We start from the raw sequence: 18,700 nt of genomic DNA, 5'->3' as shown, positions 1-18,700 counted from the left end.
GTTGGGCATGCTTGATGCTATTTACTAAATGTGTTCCTACTTTCTATAGAGGAAGTATTTTTTGGTCTTTGATAGCACCACCATTACATGTTCCTTAGTAATAATGAAGGGTGTAAAGGATTCTGGGGTATGTGAGGCTTGGATTAATGTTTTAGGAGTGAAGTTTGGATACACCCAGTTTCCTAGTGAACTAGCAATATCTTGTGGATTAGTGTGGGTGGCCCTGTTTAGGATAAGCTCTGAGCATTGTTGAGTGGTGGTCTTTAGTTTCCTAATGTACCTAAACAATGACTTATTACCCATTGTTTCTGAAGTGTGCCTAAGTTCACAAGTTTCTGTACTGGACCTAATAGTATTTTGCAGTTGCATGGTAATATTTTTATGTTGTACTTGTTATATGGTATTTTAGATCTGTATAATTTAATGACTTTTTTTTTTCCTGTTTACTTATATTGGTAGACGACCATTGTGGTTGGTTTTGGAATTTACCATTTTAGTTTGCAATTGTTGGATCTATATTAGGGACAAACTCAGCCTGAGTAGTATTAGTGCATTGCATTATAGGAGAGGGAGAGCACTGGAGAAGCTTTAAAAGTGCTGCTGTTTGGATACTCCATAAAGGGGATAACCCACCTGTCGAGACAGACTGAGAGGAGTGACAAGGATCTAGTGTTACAGTATGCACATAACTTAGGTTTTAGAAGCAGTGAGGAAAATCTTATCTGAAGTTGTTTTCATTTGTCTTCAACCTGTGGGACCCGGATCCTGCACGGATCCAACTCGGCCGCATATCCCAGCATAGGATTCAAGCTCCAAACTCCTTCCCTACCCATAATGCCCTTGCCTCCCTCCTCCTCAGATCTCGTTTGCCACTCATTAGAGACAGCAGTGTGGTTCAGCTCCTAGCTCCATTTTAAAGTAAGCAGTAAACTTTTTGATCTTTTTCTGTCCTTTTTCTTCTCCTTTCAGGTGTCTCGAGTCTCTTCTTTTTTTTACCCTACCCTACCCTATCCCCTTTGCGTCAGTTTAAAAAAAAAACTGTTCTCTTTCTCGTCCCCTTTCCCCCCTTCTTTGCCTTGTTTGAGTGAGTGTAGTGTTTTGGGTTCCTGTAGCCATGGCCGAATCACCCAAGCAGGGCTCCAGGAAATGTACAGTGTGTGGCCATAAGCTTCCTCCTTCTGATGGCCACAGTCTGTGCGTTGTTTGCCTGGGTGTTGCTCACTTGGATTCCTCCTGCTCAATCTGCACGGGCTTCATTCCCCACCCCCTGATCAACAGGAGGAATAAGCTGATTCTTAAGGGCTTCCTCCCTTTGGAGGCTGCTGCTTTTTCCTCTGCCCCGGCTTCTGGGACTCAACCTCCCACCAAGAACTCTGGAAACGGGGAAAAGACTCATTCAAAGGAATGGGACCATCCTAGAAAGCGGTCCTTTGACCGCTCTTCCTTGGTCGAGCCCCTAACCAAGTCACGGCTACATCTGACGCGAGGCTCTCCTCGACTCCAGTCCTCCCACTTCTCACCAGAGCCAAAGACTACCCAGACTCTGTTACCTCTCTCTGCCTCCTCTTGGCGCCACTCCAGACCCGGGTCGGTGGCGTCTTCCAATCTAGTCCTCTCCGAGCCTTTCTGAAGCCAAGGTGGACAGGATGATGTGGAAGTTTATTCAGGCCTAGATTCAATTGACAATCTTGCCTGCTCCTACCACTTCTGGGGCTGGGGGCATGCAGTCCATTTTCCTTCCCATTGCTCCTTCTGAAGCCCGACCTCTGGTTTCCGAGTCATCAGATCCGAGGTTTCCAGGTGTCGAGGGGTCAGCGCAGGTGGTTCCAGGTACCCTCAACGCTGACCATTACCCTGAGTGGTTTGACTCCGATGTTTTCTGAGCCGACCGACTCTCGAGTCTTAGCCTGGGTGTTGGATCCGACGAGAGGATTGGGCTGACTTCAAGGTTTTCATAGTCAGCCTTTCCTATTGGAGTTTTGGCGCCAGGATGTTCAGCTCCGGTTCCCCCCTTGGCGCAGGGGGCGGTGGATCTGGTCCTGGTCATTCCTGCTTCGGGGGTTTGTTTGCCTTCGGCTTTCAATGTGGTGGCGAGGGTCCTCTCTGCTCCTTCGAGACCTTTGATGCTGTCCTCCTCAGAGTGCGTCCTGGCTTCTCCTTTTTTTCTGGACCAGAGTCTGCCATCCTGCCCCCTCAGGGACATCTTCTTGCCACTGCGCCCCAGGAGGTTCCTCCTCTGGAAACTCCCCGAGGTTTTGAAGTCCTCCCTAGCAATCCCCCCTGAGGAGCTCCCTCGGAAACGCACGTGCAAGAGGAGGTACTTGGACTCCCCACTCCGGAGTCCCTTACAGAAGATACAGACTTGGAGGAAGGGGAGGGTTCCCCCATCACCCCCGGAGGATGTCTCCTTTGGAGACATCCTGGAAATCCTACGCCAGCGAGGAGGGTGATCTACCTAGAAGCCCAACCCAGATAAATCAGTATTAAAGGAGTTATTTGATACAGGCCCTACCTCCTGGTTATCCACTCCCGCGGATCCCGTAGTGAATTTAATTTCATCCAGGGCATGGAAGGAACTGGATATGGTTGAGCCTATCCCCAAGCACCCGGACAAAATATTCAGCGCTCCCTCGGATTGGCAGCATTGGTCGAAGGGATCCCTGGTCGATGCCATGGTGGTTGCAGCGGCCATCAAGAAAGAGCTCGCTCAGGTGAGCTCTACGGTCCATCCTCCAGACAGGGAGTCTCTGACTATGGACCATTTTGGGAAGCAGGCTTATGCTTCAGCTATGTTTGTCTTACATGTGCTGAACTACATGGTACACGTTATCAGACTGCAATGGGACCTGGTCAGAGAGGTCGCTGAGTCTGCCCCAGGGTCCATGTCGGCAGAGGAGAAAAAGGTGTTTTCCCGTATGGCCACCCTTACCTCGATATTGAATACTTCCATGAGGCTCCTATCACACGCTAAGGAAGGTGCCTGTACAGCTGTGGGACAGGCATAGCCATCCAGTTTTATGCTTTCTTGGAGCCCCTCAGGGTGTCGTTTACTAATGCCCCCTATGTTTTTGGTAAGATTGTTCGGGACACCTTAGTCCAGAGTGAGAAGGATGGGAAGACTCTGTCTGCAGTCTGGATCTGCTTCTCCACCCCACAACAGTCCTCCTCTAGGAATCAGCGTGGGGTGACGAAGATGTGGGTCTGGAAATCTTAAAGCTCTTCCCACGATGCTCAGGATTTGCCTTCCCCCAGAGGTGGAGGGGGATGCAACAGATGCTGCCCTCATGGCAGAGGGGGATTGAGGAACCTAAGGTCTCAGGATCCCTTCCCAGACAGACCCTCACAGCAGCCCTGAAGGATTGCCTGACTGCTTATCTCTGAAGGCAGTTGGGGGACATCTATCTCTGCACCCAACAGCCTGGGAGTCCATCACAGACGATTGTTGGGTTTTGCAGATAATATCCAAAGGATACTCGATCCCCTTTCTTCAACACCCAGTCTGTCACAAACACCTCCCAGATGTCCCACCTGTGCAACAGGAGTAGGCAGCCATAGAAATTTCCAGGTGGCTCGAAAAACAAGTCATCTAGCCCGTCCCCCCAGACCAGTCCAGATCAGGCATCTATTCCAGGTTCCTTTTAGTGCCAAAGAAAACGGGGACTTAAGACTCATTTTGGATCTTTCAGCCCTGAACTTGTCTGTTGCCAAGATGAAATTCCGGATGGTTACACTAAGTCCATTCTGACCTTCCTGCAGATAAATGACTGGATGTGCTCTGAGGACCTCCAAGACGCGTACTATCACATCAAGATGAACAGGCGCTCTGTTCCTTCGTTTCTGGCTGCGAGCCAGTCATTTTCATTTCAGAGCGCTCCCCTTTGAGCTCACCACTGCCCCCAGGGTGTTCATCAGGGTGATGGCTGTAGTGGTGGCTCACCTGCGGCTGCAGGGGTTTCAGGTCTTCTCCTACTTGGACGATTGGCTTCTTTCTGCTCCCTCCAGGCATAGACTGTTTCAAGCCAGGGATCTTCTTCTCAAGACCACTCATTACCTGGGTATGACCATAAATCTCAACAAATCCTAACTGCCACCATTGCAGGTTCTCTGTTTCATTGGGTCTCATATAGACACTATCCAAGGCAAGGTGTTTCTACCTCCGGACAGACTGCTCTCCCTTCAGCATCATGTCTGTTGCATCTTTCAGGCCAGACGCCCCCCAGCAGATCAGTTCTTCGGGCGTTGGGGTCCATGGTGGCTATGTTCACTTTCGTTCCAATGGCACGCCTTCATATGAGAATCCTTCAATGGACTTTGGCGGGATAGTGGTCCTTGCTAGACCTTTCCTTATCGCATCTGGTTCGATTGTCTCTGGTTTGCAAGGATTCTATTCTTTGGTGGCTTCAATCCCCGACCTCCCTCAGGGTCACCTGTTTGTTCTTCCCTCCCCTCCGATCACAGTGACCACAGACACCTCCCTGCTTAGGTGGGGGGGCATTGCATGGGAAAGATGGTCCAAGGCATGTGGTCTTCCCTGGAGACCCATCTGCATATTAGTGTCCTAGAGATGTGGGCGGTGCTTTTGGCATTGCAAGCTCTACATGCCTATCTTCCTCAGGGGACTATTGGCATTCAGACGGACAATATCAGTAGTCTGGTACATCAACAAATGGTTGGGGGGGGCAGATCTTCTCCCCTTTGTCGCAAAGCCATGAGATTGTGGGAGTGGTCGATCTCTGGCTGTTTTCTGGTGGCAAAGTACATTCCAGGGAGGTCCAGTATACCGGCGGACAGCTCAGCAGATTTATTCTGAGTCTGTGAATCCTTCAGTAACGGAGCAGATCTTTCTAAAGTGGGGTCAGCCTTGCTGCAGTCTCTTTCCCTCTCCTTCCAACGTGAAGCGCAGTAATTTGTTTCACTCTGAACCCCTATCCGGGGGAACCCCCAAGAGATGCTCTAGTTCATGCTTGGCCCTTCGGTCTACTATATGCTTACCCTCAGCTGCCTCTGATATCCAAATTCATTCAGAAAGCTCGATGTTTGGGGTGCTCAGTGATCCTTATTGCCCCTTTCTGGCCTCGTGAAGTTTGGTTCCCCTCTCTGTGGTCTCATGCATTTTGTCCACCTTGGATGCTAGATCCAGTTCCATATCTAATTACACATCCCTCAAAGATCCCTCACCCAGACTTAGTCAGCCTGAAGCTCACGGCTTGGCTACTCCAGTTCCCTTGATAGTTAAGACTCCCAGGCTGCCTTCTCCTGTTAAGAAGATTTGGTAGCAGCTCACAAATCTTCTACCAGGAAGGTTTAGTTGAGTAAATGGAAGCGTTTCTGAATCTGGGTTTTTCAGCGTGACCTGGATCATTTCAGTACACCAGTTCCAGACATTTTGGAGTTTTTGGTGGATATTTTTAATCATGGCACTAGCTTCTTTACAGTTAAGGTACAGTTGGCAGCAGTTTCTAATTTTCACATAGGTGAGAATTCAGCTTCTTTGGCTTCGTCCAAGCTTTGTAAGTCCTTTTTAAAAGGTACCGTTCTACTTAGGCCTCCAGTTAAGGACCCAGTGCTCCCTTGGGATCTCACCTTGGTGCTGCAGGCTCTGGTTTCTCCCCCCTTCGAACCAGTGGCTATGTTTGAGTTGCAGTTTCTGTCTTGGAAGATTACTTTTTTGGTTGCAATTACCTCAGCCAAGAGGGTTTCTGAGATCAAAGCCTTATCTGTCAAGCCTCCTTGTATGGTATTTCATAAAGACAGGGTATCCCTGCGGACTAGTCCATCATTTCTTCTGAAAATGACATCAGAGTCTAATATTAACCAGGTCATCAGTCTGCCAGTTTTCTTTCCAAATATCCAGAATAAAGGAGAGTACAAATTGCAGTTGCGTGATGTTCACAGGTAGCTGCGTTTCTTGGGAAAGCCTGTCTCTAAAGTTACTATTGACCGATAGATTTCTGAATGCATTTCGTTGGCCTATAGAGCCAAAGGGTTATTTCTACCAGGGCATGTCTGGGCGCATTCCACCAGGTCTGTTGCTACTTCTGTGGCTTTTTCCTCCAGGCTTTCTTTAGATGATGTCTGCTGTGCAGCTATCAGGGCATCATCACACACATTTATTTCCCATTATAAATTGGACTTTCTTACCAGGGGCAGGGTATCCTTTGGCTCAGCCGTGCTGTGGAACATCTTTCCATGAGGACCTCCCAAGGCTGGGGACTCTGTCTCACAGGTTGAAGACCAAATGAAAACTACAACTTCAGATAAAAATGTTATGTACTCACTATAACTTTCTATCTGAAGTGTTGCTTTTCATTTGTCTTCAACCGTCCCCTCCTCCTTCCCCCCTGCCTTGTGTGGGCTGTGTAGTGGACCGGATGGAAGAGTCATATCCCCTCTATAATGGCTAGTCTTTTTCTTGATAATTTTTTTGTGGGTAATGCCAGGTTTATAGGCATATGGTCTATGTTGGGATGCTGCTGTTCTGCAAAAAACTTGATCTGAGGGGAGGAGGGAGACGAGGGCTTTATGAGTAGGGGAGGAGCTTGGAGCTTGGATCCGATGCTGGAGTATGCGGCTGGGTTGGATCCGGGTCCCAAAGGTTGAAGACAAATGAAAAGCAACAACTCAGATGGAACGTTATGGTAACTACATAACTTTTTTTTTCATGTAACATTGATCACCTTGCAACTTCTTGGTATATCTGTGAATTTGGTGTAAAATAAGCTCTCTTTAGAAAGATTGCTGTTTTTTTCTTCCATAGAGCAAAACTGAATTTGTGTGTCCATTACTGCAAAAGCAGCCCAGGAAATACAGCATTTTGCTTAACTTGTAATAGTGTCAGTATTAGTCTTATTTGTATGTTTTCTTCTGGAGCAAGATAAATGCTTTTTACTGAAAATATTAAGGTATGCGTTTCTGTTTTGGTTTCTTTTAGGTGAAAAGTTGGATTATAAAGCCTGTGAATCTCTAGAAGAAATTTTCAAACGGGTCCAGTTTAAACTTGTTGACTTGGAGCAGACCAGTTTAGATGAAGATGTGAGTTTGAGTTTTTCCTCACTAAACATCTTTACTAATCGCTGTATAGATCTCTTGAATATGTTGCACAAATAGTGTTTAAGAACAATGCTTAACATGAATGTGTTATTAAAGGCATATCTGAAGAGGAGATTAATTTATATTTATGAACCACTGAAGCTTGAATTGAGCCAAACAAATTTGCTACCATAAAAGTGAATCCTATATACACTCGGCATGTAGAATTTGTAATGGCATGGGGGATGTGTCTGGTATGCCTTATTTGGTGATACAAGTACAGCAAAACTAATATTGTTTTCTGGCAGGAGAAATTAGGAGTATATTACTTTAACATTGTTTCTGGAGAAAATGTTGAGTGGAATAATAGTGATATATAGATACTTAATAGCCGAACCTAAAGAGGGACACCTGTAAGTGGTTGGTTGTAGGTGGATGAGTGAATGAGGGGAGCTGTCGTGAATAATCATTTATTATGAAACAGTTGATCTGAAGTGGTCCGTCTTCATTTTGTCAGCGTGTGGGTTCGGTTCCGAAGCCTTGGAACTGACTCAGCCAGTTCTATAGCTTGTGGATCCCAAAAAAACTCTTGAGCACATCCCTTACTCATAATGCTTAGAGTATATTACCTCTGATCTTATTTGCTGCTTTCAGCTTCAGACATGGTTTTTCCGTTACTCTCTCGAGCTTTATTTAGTTAAATAGAAATTTTCTATTAAACCACCTTTTTCCTCCTTTCTATTATCCCTTTAGCCTTATTCCTTTCTGTCATATATTTTAAACTCTTCAGCAGTTTTTTTTTTTTTAAGGCAAAGCTTTCACTTCTTTCCCTTTCGTGTCTACCATTAGATATCTCTTCTTACCATCATTAGTGTTTCTTACTCTTCCTTTACTGCTAGATGTTTTTTCACTACCATTGTTGGTAGTTCCTTCTAAAAAAAAAAAAAAAAATCTTCTCTGCCTTTCCTTTCACCTTCCGCTTTTTTTGTGTGTGTATGTATGTGGTAATTTCTCTTTTCTGAGGTGTGTGTTTTTTTCGTGTGTGTGTGTTACCGCTGACTTCTCTTTATGATAAAGAGAAGGCTCCAGGTGGTTTTAAAAAATGTTCAAAATGTGACCATAAAATTCCCTGCTCGGACCAGCATTTTTTGTGTTTGTTTGAACCCTTATATTTGCAAGAAGACTGTTCCATCTGCCACAGTTTTAGCCACCGAGTGTTGGTAGAGAGGAAAAACAAACTTATTTTGAAAGGTCTACTTCCCTCCTCATTTGAGGAGGCCATAACCTGGACAGGACACCAAAACCAAATCAGGACATACTTCTTCCTCCTGTAGATCTTTGGAGGTGAAGAAGCGGTCTGCCTTGCCCCCCCCGACGACTTCCTCAGCACCAAGTCACAAAAAGAAAAAGACTACAAGATCTTGCACTCCATCAGAGTCTGTTTTGAAATCTTCAACTCTGAAGCATTCTTTGCAATCTGCATCTGCTTCCTTGGTTCTAGTGCATCCATCTGCTGACAAGGAATTGGTATTTATCAATTCACTGCTTCCCTGGGCACAGTATTCCCCTTCTGTAGATCCCTTTGCTGACAGACCACTGTGTCCTTTCTTGATTAGACCAAAGTCCCCTTCGGTGGTCTCTGTCCATTCTTCCAGGTGTCTAACAGAAGATGACGTAGAGAAGTTGGTGATGAAAATACTTTGGGCCCAAGGGGTGTCAGGGATGCCATCAGTTCCTACCGCTTCGGGACAGGCACCAATACCTTCTACTCCCCCTCCCTTGCCTCCTCCTCTAACCTCTGCAGGCACTTTAGAGTCCTCAGTTTCAAGTCTTACGGAACTGACTATGTCAGTTCCGAATGTATATTTTTCATCGAAATTAACTGCTGCCTTGAGCACTTCACTTGTTTCGGAACCATAGCCCTCCCAGAGCCGAAGATTGCCCATCAGTTCCAAGACATTTGGGTCAGCCCCATTGTTATTGGAACAGTCTCAGTGCTCAGGAACATCAGCATGGATGAGCTCGGATCCAGCTTCAGCCTTGAGGGGGACCACTTCAGGACAGGAGAGAGTTTTGGTACTTAGGTACTCCCTTTAGGTTCCGGAGTCCCACTTGTCCCTTGGTAGATCAGCCTTTGATGCAGTGAAGAGGGCATTGGCTTCTTCTAGCTTTAGGTCGGTTCCTTCCTCCTCGGATCTCCCATCTCTGACTCCCTTGGTCCCTGAACATCAACCACTCCCTCCACAGGGACAGCAGGAACCACAGCCTCAGGTTACCCAGCAGGGTACCCCTTCTTCTTCCGAAACCTCCTCAGATATTCCCCATGAAGAGGTCCCTTGGAAGAAATTGTAAGAGGAAACACCTAGACTCTCCAGAAGGGTCTGTCATGGAAGACACAGATTTCGATGAGGGCGAAGGGTCCCCCATGTCACCTCCTGACGATGTCTTCTTTGGAGACATTATGGAAATCCTTAAGCAGAGAGGTGATTAGAAGCCCCTCCACCCTTCAGCCAAGGAATCTGTATACTTGCAGGCTTTCAGTACCCACCCATTTACTTCTTGGGTATCTCCACCTGCCGATGAGCTCATTGAGTTGATCTCTTTGTGGGCGTGGAAGGCCCCTGATGCCGTCGATCCATTCCCCAAAAGGCCAGAAAAAATTATCACAGCCTTCGAGGATAAACCCTTCTGGTCAAAAGGAGTTGCTGTAGATGTCATGGTAGTAGCGGCAACTACTAAAAAGGAACTAGCAGAGGAGAGTTCCTCTATCCATCTTCCCAACAAGGAGTCACAGGCAATGGATTGATTCGGGAAGCGAGTTTACGCTTCATTGACATTTGCTCTGTGGTCTTGGAATTACTTAGTGCACTCTACCAGATTACAGAGATAGCTAATCAAAGAGCTGTCAGATATTCTCTCAGGAGCTGTTTCTGAGGAGGTGGGTGAATCAGTCACTTCCCAGTTAGCTACCCTGACTTCCATTTTTAATTCTTCCATGAGGCTCATTTCTCAAGTAGCCAAAGGAACAACTAGAGCAGCGGGTTCAGATATTTCCATAACAAAGCATTCCTGGGTGCACTTGTGTGATTTTGTGGAGCCCTTCAAGTCTTCATTTGTCAATGCACCCTTTGATGGTTCATCCCATTGTGGTCCAACTGTTAGAGACACTTTAACCATGTGTCTGAAGGATGGGAAAACACTTTCTGGTGTAGGAGTACTTTTTTTCACTCCTCAGAGGCCTTTTTCTAGGAATCAAAGAGGAACTGGAAAAATATGGTTCAAAAATCCCAAGGGTTTTCCCAGAATACATGTGGTGTTGGTTCCTCCAGGGGCAGAGGGGGAACAGTGGTGGAAGACACCACCTGGACAGCAGAGGTGACCCGCAGAACCAGGGTTTCCAGGATTCTTTTTTCGGGAATTCCTTTCAGCGCTCCTGAAAGGAGGCCTGATTGTCCACCTCTGATGCCAGTCAGGGGTCGCTAATCCCTGCACCTGAAAGCCTGGCAAGAAATCACCTCTGATACTTGGGTGCAGAGAATCATTTCCAGAGGTTATACAATTCCCTTTTCTTTTCCTCCTCCCCAGACGAAACTCCTGACATTCCACCCAGTCAGAGGAAAACAATCAGCTGTTCAAATTCAAAAGCTGTTAGAAACAAAAATCATCCAGTAAGTCCCAGCCGACCATATAGGATCTGGGTTTTACTCAAGATTCCTTTTAGTGCAAAAAAAAGACGGGACTGGAGACTGATTTTGGAGCTCAGCAAACTGAACAAATCTGTTCGAAAACCCAAATTCCGGATGGTCACAGTGCAGTCCATTCTTCCGTTTTTAGGAAAGGATGACTGGATGTGCTCTATAGATCTTCAAGACTTGTACTATCGTGTAAAGATGGACAGATGCTCCAGTCATTACCAGTTCAGAGTTCTGCCCTTTGGTCTCACCACAGCATCCAGGGTGTTCACCAATTGCATGGCAGTAATAGCAGCTTACTTAAGACTGGAAGGATTCTGGGTGTTTCCGTATCTAGAAGACTGGCTCATTTCCACTACTACTAGGCAGCTACTTCTAACAGCATAGCAAAAGGTCTTAAAATGATGCGACCCTTTAGGCGTAACAATCAACTTCGACAAATCCTCTTTAGAACCAGCTCAAAATCTAACATATCGGGAGCTTCACTGGATACAGCAACATCCATTGCCTTACTTCTTCTGTCTCAACTGGAAACTATTCAGACTCAAGTCCAGACACTAGTACAAAAGGAAGAAGTTCCTGCACAGCAGGTACTTCAGACATTAGGCTCAATGGCGGCTGCCATGACTGTTGTTCCACTGGCCAGGTTCCACATGAGGATCTTAAAATGGTTGCTTGCAGCACAGTGGTCCAGCCTTCAGCATTCCTTGTCAATGCCAGTCTTGGTCACCAACGCATGCAAGAGAGATCTCTGTGGTAGGTTCTTGTGAAACATGTCTTATAAGAGTACCCATTCTTCCCCCTCAATCCAAAGCCATGGTGACCACAGACTCTTCCCAGCTGGGTGGGGGCATTGTTTGGGAAAGACAGTCCAAGGCACGTGGTCCCTGATGGAGGCCAGTCTGCACATAAACTTTCTAGAGATAAGAGCAGTGCTGTTAACGTTGCAAGTATTCCAAGGCTGTCTACTTTTAGGGAGATTTGCTCTTCAAACAGACAACATGTCAGTGGTCTGGTACATCAACAAATGGGGGAACCAGGTCTTACCCTTTTTGCAGAGAAGCCCTTAGAGTATGGCAGTGGGTGATGTCATCCAACTGCTTTTTGATTGCAACGCACATTCCAGGAAAGTCATGTGTGATAGCAGACAAATTCAGAAGGTGCATTCTTCTACGTCATGAGTGGTCCCTCAGTCCAGAAGTTTTGGAAAAGGTATTCCGCATGAGGCCAGCTTTGCTGTGACTTTTTCACCTCCCTTCTGAACAACAAATGCAGCAGCTACTTTGTCCTAATCCCCCAGAGGAGGAATTACGGAGGGATGCTCCTCTTCACAATTGGCCACCCGGTCTTCTTTACGCCTTTCCTCTCACCCCAATAATCTTAAAATTTCTGTAGAAAGCAACCAAGTTGAAGAGCAAAGTTATCCTTTTTGCCCCATATTGGCCTCAGCATATTTGGTTTCCCTTCCTTTGGCCTCATCTGGTACATCAACCTTGGATTCTGGATCCAGCTCCAGACCTTCTGTCTCACCCAACAGGCATCAGTCATGCAGAAGTTACAAGTCTCAAGCTGACAGCTTGGTTTCTCCAATTCCATTAGTGATCAGGCATAATACGCTCTCTTCCCCGGTCAAACTATTCTTTTGTCATCTCATAAGCCATCTACATGTAAACTTTATTCAGGTAAATGGAAAAAATTTGTTCATTGGGTCTCTCGGCATCATATTGATCCTTTCTCAGCAACAGTAAACAAACTCCTTCATTTTCTAGCCTCCATCTTCAGTGAAGGTGCTTCCACTTCTGCTGTTAAAGTTCAACTAGCAGCCATTTCTGATTTTCACAGTGGTTTTCATGGATCATTAGTGGCCTCACATAGGCTTTGTAAAGCCATTTTGAAAGGTACTCTCTTTCTTAAACCACCTTAAAAGGATCCCACGGCTGCTTGGGACCTTACTCTGATGCTGCAAGCTCTGATACAGTCCCTCTTTGAACCAGCTTCTGGGTGTGATCTAAAATTTCTATCCTGGAAAACTTTCTTTCTGGTTGCTGTCACTTCGGCTAGATGAATTTCGTAAAGTCGAGCACTTTTGTCTAGACCTCTATATTTGATTTTTCATAAGAGTAGAGTTTCTCTCAGAACAAACCCATCTTTTTTCCTAAGGTAGTTTCTGAAACCAACCTCAATCATTGCATCACTCTGCTGGCCTTTTTTCCAAGTTGCTCTAACAAGGGTAAATACTTATTACACCTGTTAGATGTTCACAAACAGTTAAGATTCTACCTTGACAAGGACAGAGGGTTTCAGAAAATCCAACCAGCTATTTATCTCTTTTTAACATATTGAATTAGGACAATCTGTGAGCAACGTGACTCTAGCCAGATGGATTACAGATTGTATTTCCTTTGTTTACGAGAAGAGAGGTATACCGGTACCGATTTCCCCAAAAGCACACTAAACGAGAGCAGTAGCCACTTCTGCTGTCTTCCAGTGGAGAACATCCACAAATGACGTGTGCAGCTGCAACTTGGGTGTCTCTTGATATCTTTGTTACTCATTACAAATTAGATCTGGTCTTTAGGGGACAAGTGTCATTTGGTTCGATGGTGCTCAGGAATGTCCTTCTTTGAAGTTCACCCAGGATTAAAAATAGCTGGGGACTCTGTCCAACACGTTGATGACAAAGTGAAGATAGACAACTTCAGATAACGAAGTTACATCTTATCATAACATTCCATCTGAATTGTCCATCTTCATTTGTCACCAACTTTCCTTTCTCCATCCCCCCACCAGATTCCTGGAAATATGGACAATCCCTCTGACTGGTTTCCTTTTGGAATTAATTGTTACTCCAGCCATGGTTTCTTCAGGAAATTTTACTGTCTTCTTTCACTTATGAGCAAACTCGATCTGTGGTAATCTACCATAAGCTTTATGGGTAAGGGATGTGTTCAAGAGTTTTTTGGAATCCATGAGCTGTAGAAGCGGCTGAGTTGGTTCCGAGGCTTCGGAACTGAACCCACATGTTGATGACAAATAAAGATGGAGAGGAGAGAGTAAACACTTGCGCCACACTACACTCATCACATAGTTCCTCAAAACCTACACCACCAAAACACACACTTACATTCACGGAGGCTCTCAATAAAAATCTGCCCAAGCAACAGAGACCTCCAAAGCAGAAACGCAAGCAACCTCCACCCCCCCAACACAACCCAAATGACACATAGCCCACAAACTCAGTGTGCCACCCAACCACAGCCCATAAGGCATAACAACGTACCCAACACTCTAGTCATAGGTGACTCTATAGTCAGGCACACTGATGTTCCACTTACCAGGCTAAGCAAGGAGAAAGTTACTGTCAGCTGCCTGTTGGGTGCCAGGATCCACCACATAACGCATGCACTCAGGTCACTGCACAACAAGTACAAATATGACTCTGTCATTGTCCATGTTGGTGTGAATGACCTGAGACGTACCTCCCTGGACTGCATGAAAAGAGACATGGAGGAGCTCTCCGATCTTGTAGCCCAGGCAGGTATGACCCTAGCCCTGAGTAGCATCCTGCCATCACCCAGAATGATACCACAGTACAAGGACAAAATGATTGACTTCAACAGTTGGCTAAGCTTCTGGTGTCATTCTAAGGGGATCCAGTATCTGTCTGCCTGGGATGATGTGATCGACAGACCACGATGCTTTGCCAGAGATGACCTGCACCTGTCGCCCTTGGGATTCCTGATACTGGCTAAGGCTCTTGCCACCCCTATACTGCCTTTTTTAGGCAAGGTTCAAATGACAAATTCACCACCATAATGGGTACAAGCAATCAAAATCCACGGGTAATGCTACTCAGTGCTAGAAGTCTAAACCTCAAAATGCACTCACTCGAGGCACTCCTTAAAATGGAGAACATCGACATCTGTGCAGTGACAGAGACCTGGTTCAAGTCTCCAGAGAGCAACCCTGCATTACCAGGTTATAATTCATACCACACCTTTTGCCACCTAACCTGGACCGAAACACTAAAGGCAGAGGCGTGTCCATATTCATTAAGGATATCCACACCTCCAGGCTAGTTGCTCAGCATAATGCATCCGAGATTATCCAAAGTGCAACTAACTCTGGGCAAGACTGCAATCCAAATTGTAGCTTGCTACAGATCCCCCACCATGCCCCAGGATTCCCACTCCTCATTTCTTGACACACTGGAAAATATTAGGGTACAAGCTAACACCCTAGTAATGGGCGATTTCAACTACCCCACCATTAACTGGGAAAATTACTCCTGTACCAACTGTTTTGCTCAACGTTTTCTGGAATTCATAAATTCCAACACCTTGGATCAACTTATCCACACCCCCACCAGGGGCAGCAATATCCTAGACCTGGTCATTACCAACATGGGCGACTGGTGTTCCACACCAGAGGTCAATTCCTCATTGATCAGACCTGATAACAAGCTAATCACCCTAGACATCCACATCCCGCCCCCACCCCCTATTAGGGAAACCACCGTAAACAATTTCTCCAAAGCCAACTTCACGCTTCTTAAGACAGAAGTGGCAAATTTCACGACACCCATGCAGATGGACAATAGAGGTACGACTGCTGAATCCTACACAAATGCACTTTATAAGCACTTACACGAGAGCATGGATCGTGATATCCCTAACAGAATCAAGATGCTATCCTCCAAAAAAAGGAAGCCAATCTGGTGATCCCCTGCCATAAACAAACTCTGCAACAGAAGAAAGAAACTGCTGCAAAAAGAGAGTAAAATCCCATGAATGGAGGAACTCCCTGGTCAGCCTCAGTAAGAAGCTGAGATCCCTTATAAAATTCTCCAAAGCTAGTTACGAAAACAAAATCGCCACTGTTTCTAAAGGCAACCACAAAGCATTCTATAGCTGTGTCAAGAATCTCAATGACAACACTCAGATCTGCTCTGAGTTATAGCACAATGGCACTACATATACAGAACCAACTGATATTGCCAACATCCTGGCAGATAGGTTCAGTGCTAACTTTACCCCCCCTCATCCCCTAAAGAGCCCATCTCTGTACCGGAAGAATGCAAAGTTCCTGTAATCACGGCTGCACAGGTGAAAACCACACTCGCCAAAGCCAAGAACACAGCATCCATGGGACCTGACAACATCCCAGGCTGCGTTCTACACGAACTACAGAACGAACTGGCACCCCACCTAAGTACCATGTTCAATCATAGTCTTACCTCAGGCTTTGTGTCCACTGAAGGGTGCACAAGGACGGTTATCCCACTCCACAAAGGGGGATCCACCACGGACCCCAGGAACTATCGCCCCATTAGCCTGACAAGCCTGGTCTGCAAGGCCATGGAATGTATCATCATGGAATTTGGTAATCTCCGAACTCTGGACTCCACCCAGTTCGGGTTAGTAAAAGGCAGATCATGTCTCCTAAACCTGATAGACTTCTTTGACGCAGTCACCAAAGCCGTAGATGAGGGTAAGGTGGTTCACACAGCCTCTCTAGATCTCGCCAAGGCTTTCAACACCATCCCCCACTCTGGAATTATAGATAAACTCAGTAAACTAGGTGTAAATCCCTATAACACAAGATGAGTTGCCAACTGGCCCACTGACGGAACCCACACTGTGAAAGTAGCGGACTCCCAAATCTGACTTCACACCAGTTACAAGTGGAGTACCATAGGGTTCAGTCCTGGGTCCTCTCCTGTTTAGTATCTACTTCTCTGAAGTACAGGCTAACAAAGAAGGTCTTTGGCTAATGAAGTTCGCAGATGACTGCAAACTAGGAGCCATAATCGAAACTCAATGATGTTGACATCCTACAGAAGGGCCTCACTGAGACAGATGCCTGGTGTCAAAGCCATGGCCTCAAGCTCAGTGCCAAAAAGTGCATTGTCATCCTTTTTGGTAAAAACTCTGTACCTTTGAACACATAGTTGGTAGTCTACTTAACACCGTAAGTGTGATAAAAGACCTTGGGACACAGGTGTACAGTAGTCTCTCCGTTGATAATCACATCGCCACAGTAGTCAGGAAATCCGTCTACGTGGCACACGTTATCACAAAAGGTTTCTCATCCAGGAAAAAAGAGGTAATTGTTCCCCTCTACTCCTCACTCATTAGACCCATTATAGAATGGCAGTAGCAGAGAGTCCTGGAGCGAATCCTGGCAGAAAGGATGGTTGCTTTCCTAGGTGATTTCAGTTGTCAGGATAACACCCAACATAGATTTCATGCTCAGAAAAAGCTGCCAGGCAAACCTGCCCCGTTTTATGAATGAGGAAATCATGACTGGAGTACTGGTAGGATTTAGTCTAGGTGGACCTTATCAACACTTTTGGCACACCTGTACAGGCAACTGCTAGGAAAATTGGAAGGATTGTGGATAGGACAGAGCTGAAGAATTGAATTGATGTGAGGTTGAATAGCAGGGGACACTGGGTTGTGTTGAGAGGGGATAGTGTTGGAAGGCAGGTTGGTCGTTGGCCCACTCCTCTTCGGCTTGTTTGCCTCAGATATACCCGTGGGACCAGACAACAGGATCAGCCTCTTTTGTGATTACACCAAGTTAGAGTGAAGAGTCTGATCAAGGATTAGGTTGAACAGGTGAGCTGAAAGATGGCAGTTAATATTAATTGCAGAAAATTACAAAGTACTATACCTTGGCCACAGTAATCCCAGTGCAAATTACCAGTCTAGAGGGGTAGACCTGATGCCATCAGAGCTGAAAACTGATGTGGGAACATCTTGATCCTGCAAGGAGTCCATTGAAAAGCATTCAGAATTGTACATGTGTTGGGCGGGGAAAGGATATACCAAAGATTAGAGAAGTTTAGCTTCTCTCACTAGAGACCAGAAAAGATATGAAGACATGATGTAGATGTACAGGGTCATGTCATTGAGGTAGGTGGGGGTCATTCTAAACAGGGAAGACAGAAGTATTTCATAGAGAGGGTTGTGGATCCTTGGAATAGACTGCTGGAAAAAATGAAGAAGAGAGAATCCTTACTCTGGAATAGACTGCCCATACACGTCAAGCAGAGTGCCTTATTGGCCCTCTTCAAAAGGAACCTTGATGATTGGATGGGAGATAGGAAATTCACCTCAGGGATCATGTCAGTCGCCCTGCTAGACAGGGGTCCAGAGAAGTAAATATTGTGGGAAGAAATATCCAGGGAATTGTTATGGCTAGGCTTGTATAGGCCCTAGGGCCGATAGCCTAGTACAACCTATGAACCTATGAATCCATGGGACATTAAAGAAGGTGCAGTACAGGTGGAGAGGAGATCAGGGGGAATATCTGGATGGAGGGGAAGTAGGCTATTTAGTGCACTCAAAAAGGCCAGACTAGATAGGTTGATTGTTGTCTCCTGCAGTGTAATGAAATTTTCTTAGCAGTTGTGTGCAATTGACGTGTTCAGTGCTGAAGAAGTAATCTAATTATTGTTGGGGGTTGCCATATTGTAGATTGGGTCTATCATGTCCATTGCTTTTACTGTCTGGTAGCAGAACATCACATTGTAGCCATTACTGCTGCCAGCACTTAAGTCCAGCACAAGTAGGTGATGCATTTCAGAGAAGCTCAACATCTAATTGTTCATTATTTGATCTTAGTTGAGTCCATGTTTAGGTGTGATTAATTGCAGGATCAAACTTAGGACAGCAGGTGTGAGACAAGCAAGGAGAAGGTTGGGGACCTGTAAACCATGCATAAAATCGGTAAGTTTGTCTCGTCTTTCAGTTCCATTTTGGCTGCACTTGGCTTTGCTACTTTCCATGGCTTGCTGTCTTTAATGTAAGGTCTACTGCCAGTTTGTTGTCTTACTGTACCACAGAGCTGAATAAAGTGCCTTTAGCACTAGAGTGAGACAGAAGCATTTTTTATTATTTTTTCTCCTTGTTCTTTGCTTTTTCGGTAATTCTAGTTCATAAGAAGCAGCCATCTGGATCTCAGCAGTAGGTGCT

The 18,700-nt window shown here is 45.7% G+C and overlaps 1 protein-coding gene across 2 annotated transcripts in view; it reads left to right on the top strand.

The window, feature by feature from the left end:
- The window catches only part of PPP1R37 (protein phosphatase 1 regulatory subunit 37), a 1,521,445-nt gene that overhangs the window by 452,434 nt on the left and 1,050,311 nt on the right, over positions 1-18,700 (top strand). For both annotated transcript variants that reach the window (XM_044086439.1, XM_044086507.1), the window contains exon 4: positions 6,932-7,032. In XM_044086439.1, the coding sequence (XP_043942374.1) occupies positions 6,932-7,032 (101 nt within the window). The remainder of the gene's footprint in view (positions 1-6,931; positions 7,033-18,700) is intronic.

The sequence above is a fragment of the Protopterus annectens genome, chromosome 1.part0 (assembly GCF_019279795.1).
Source record: "Protopterus annectens isolate FY-2018-M chromosome 1.part0, PAN1.0, whole genome shotgun sequence".
NCBI lineage: Eukaryota > Metazoa > Chordata > Ceratodontiformes > Protopteridae > Protopterus > Protopterus annectens.
The sequence above is the reverse complement of the archived record's forward strand: the minus strand, read 5'-3'. Positions and strand labels throughout refer to the sequence as shown.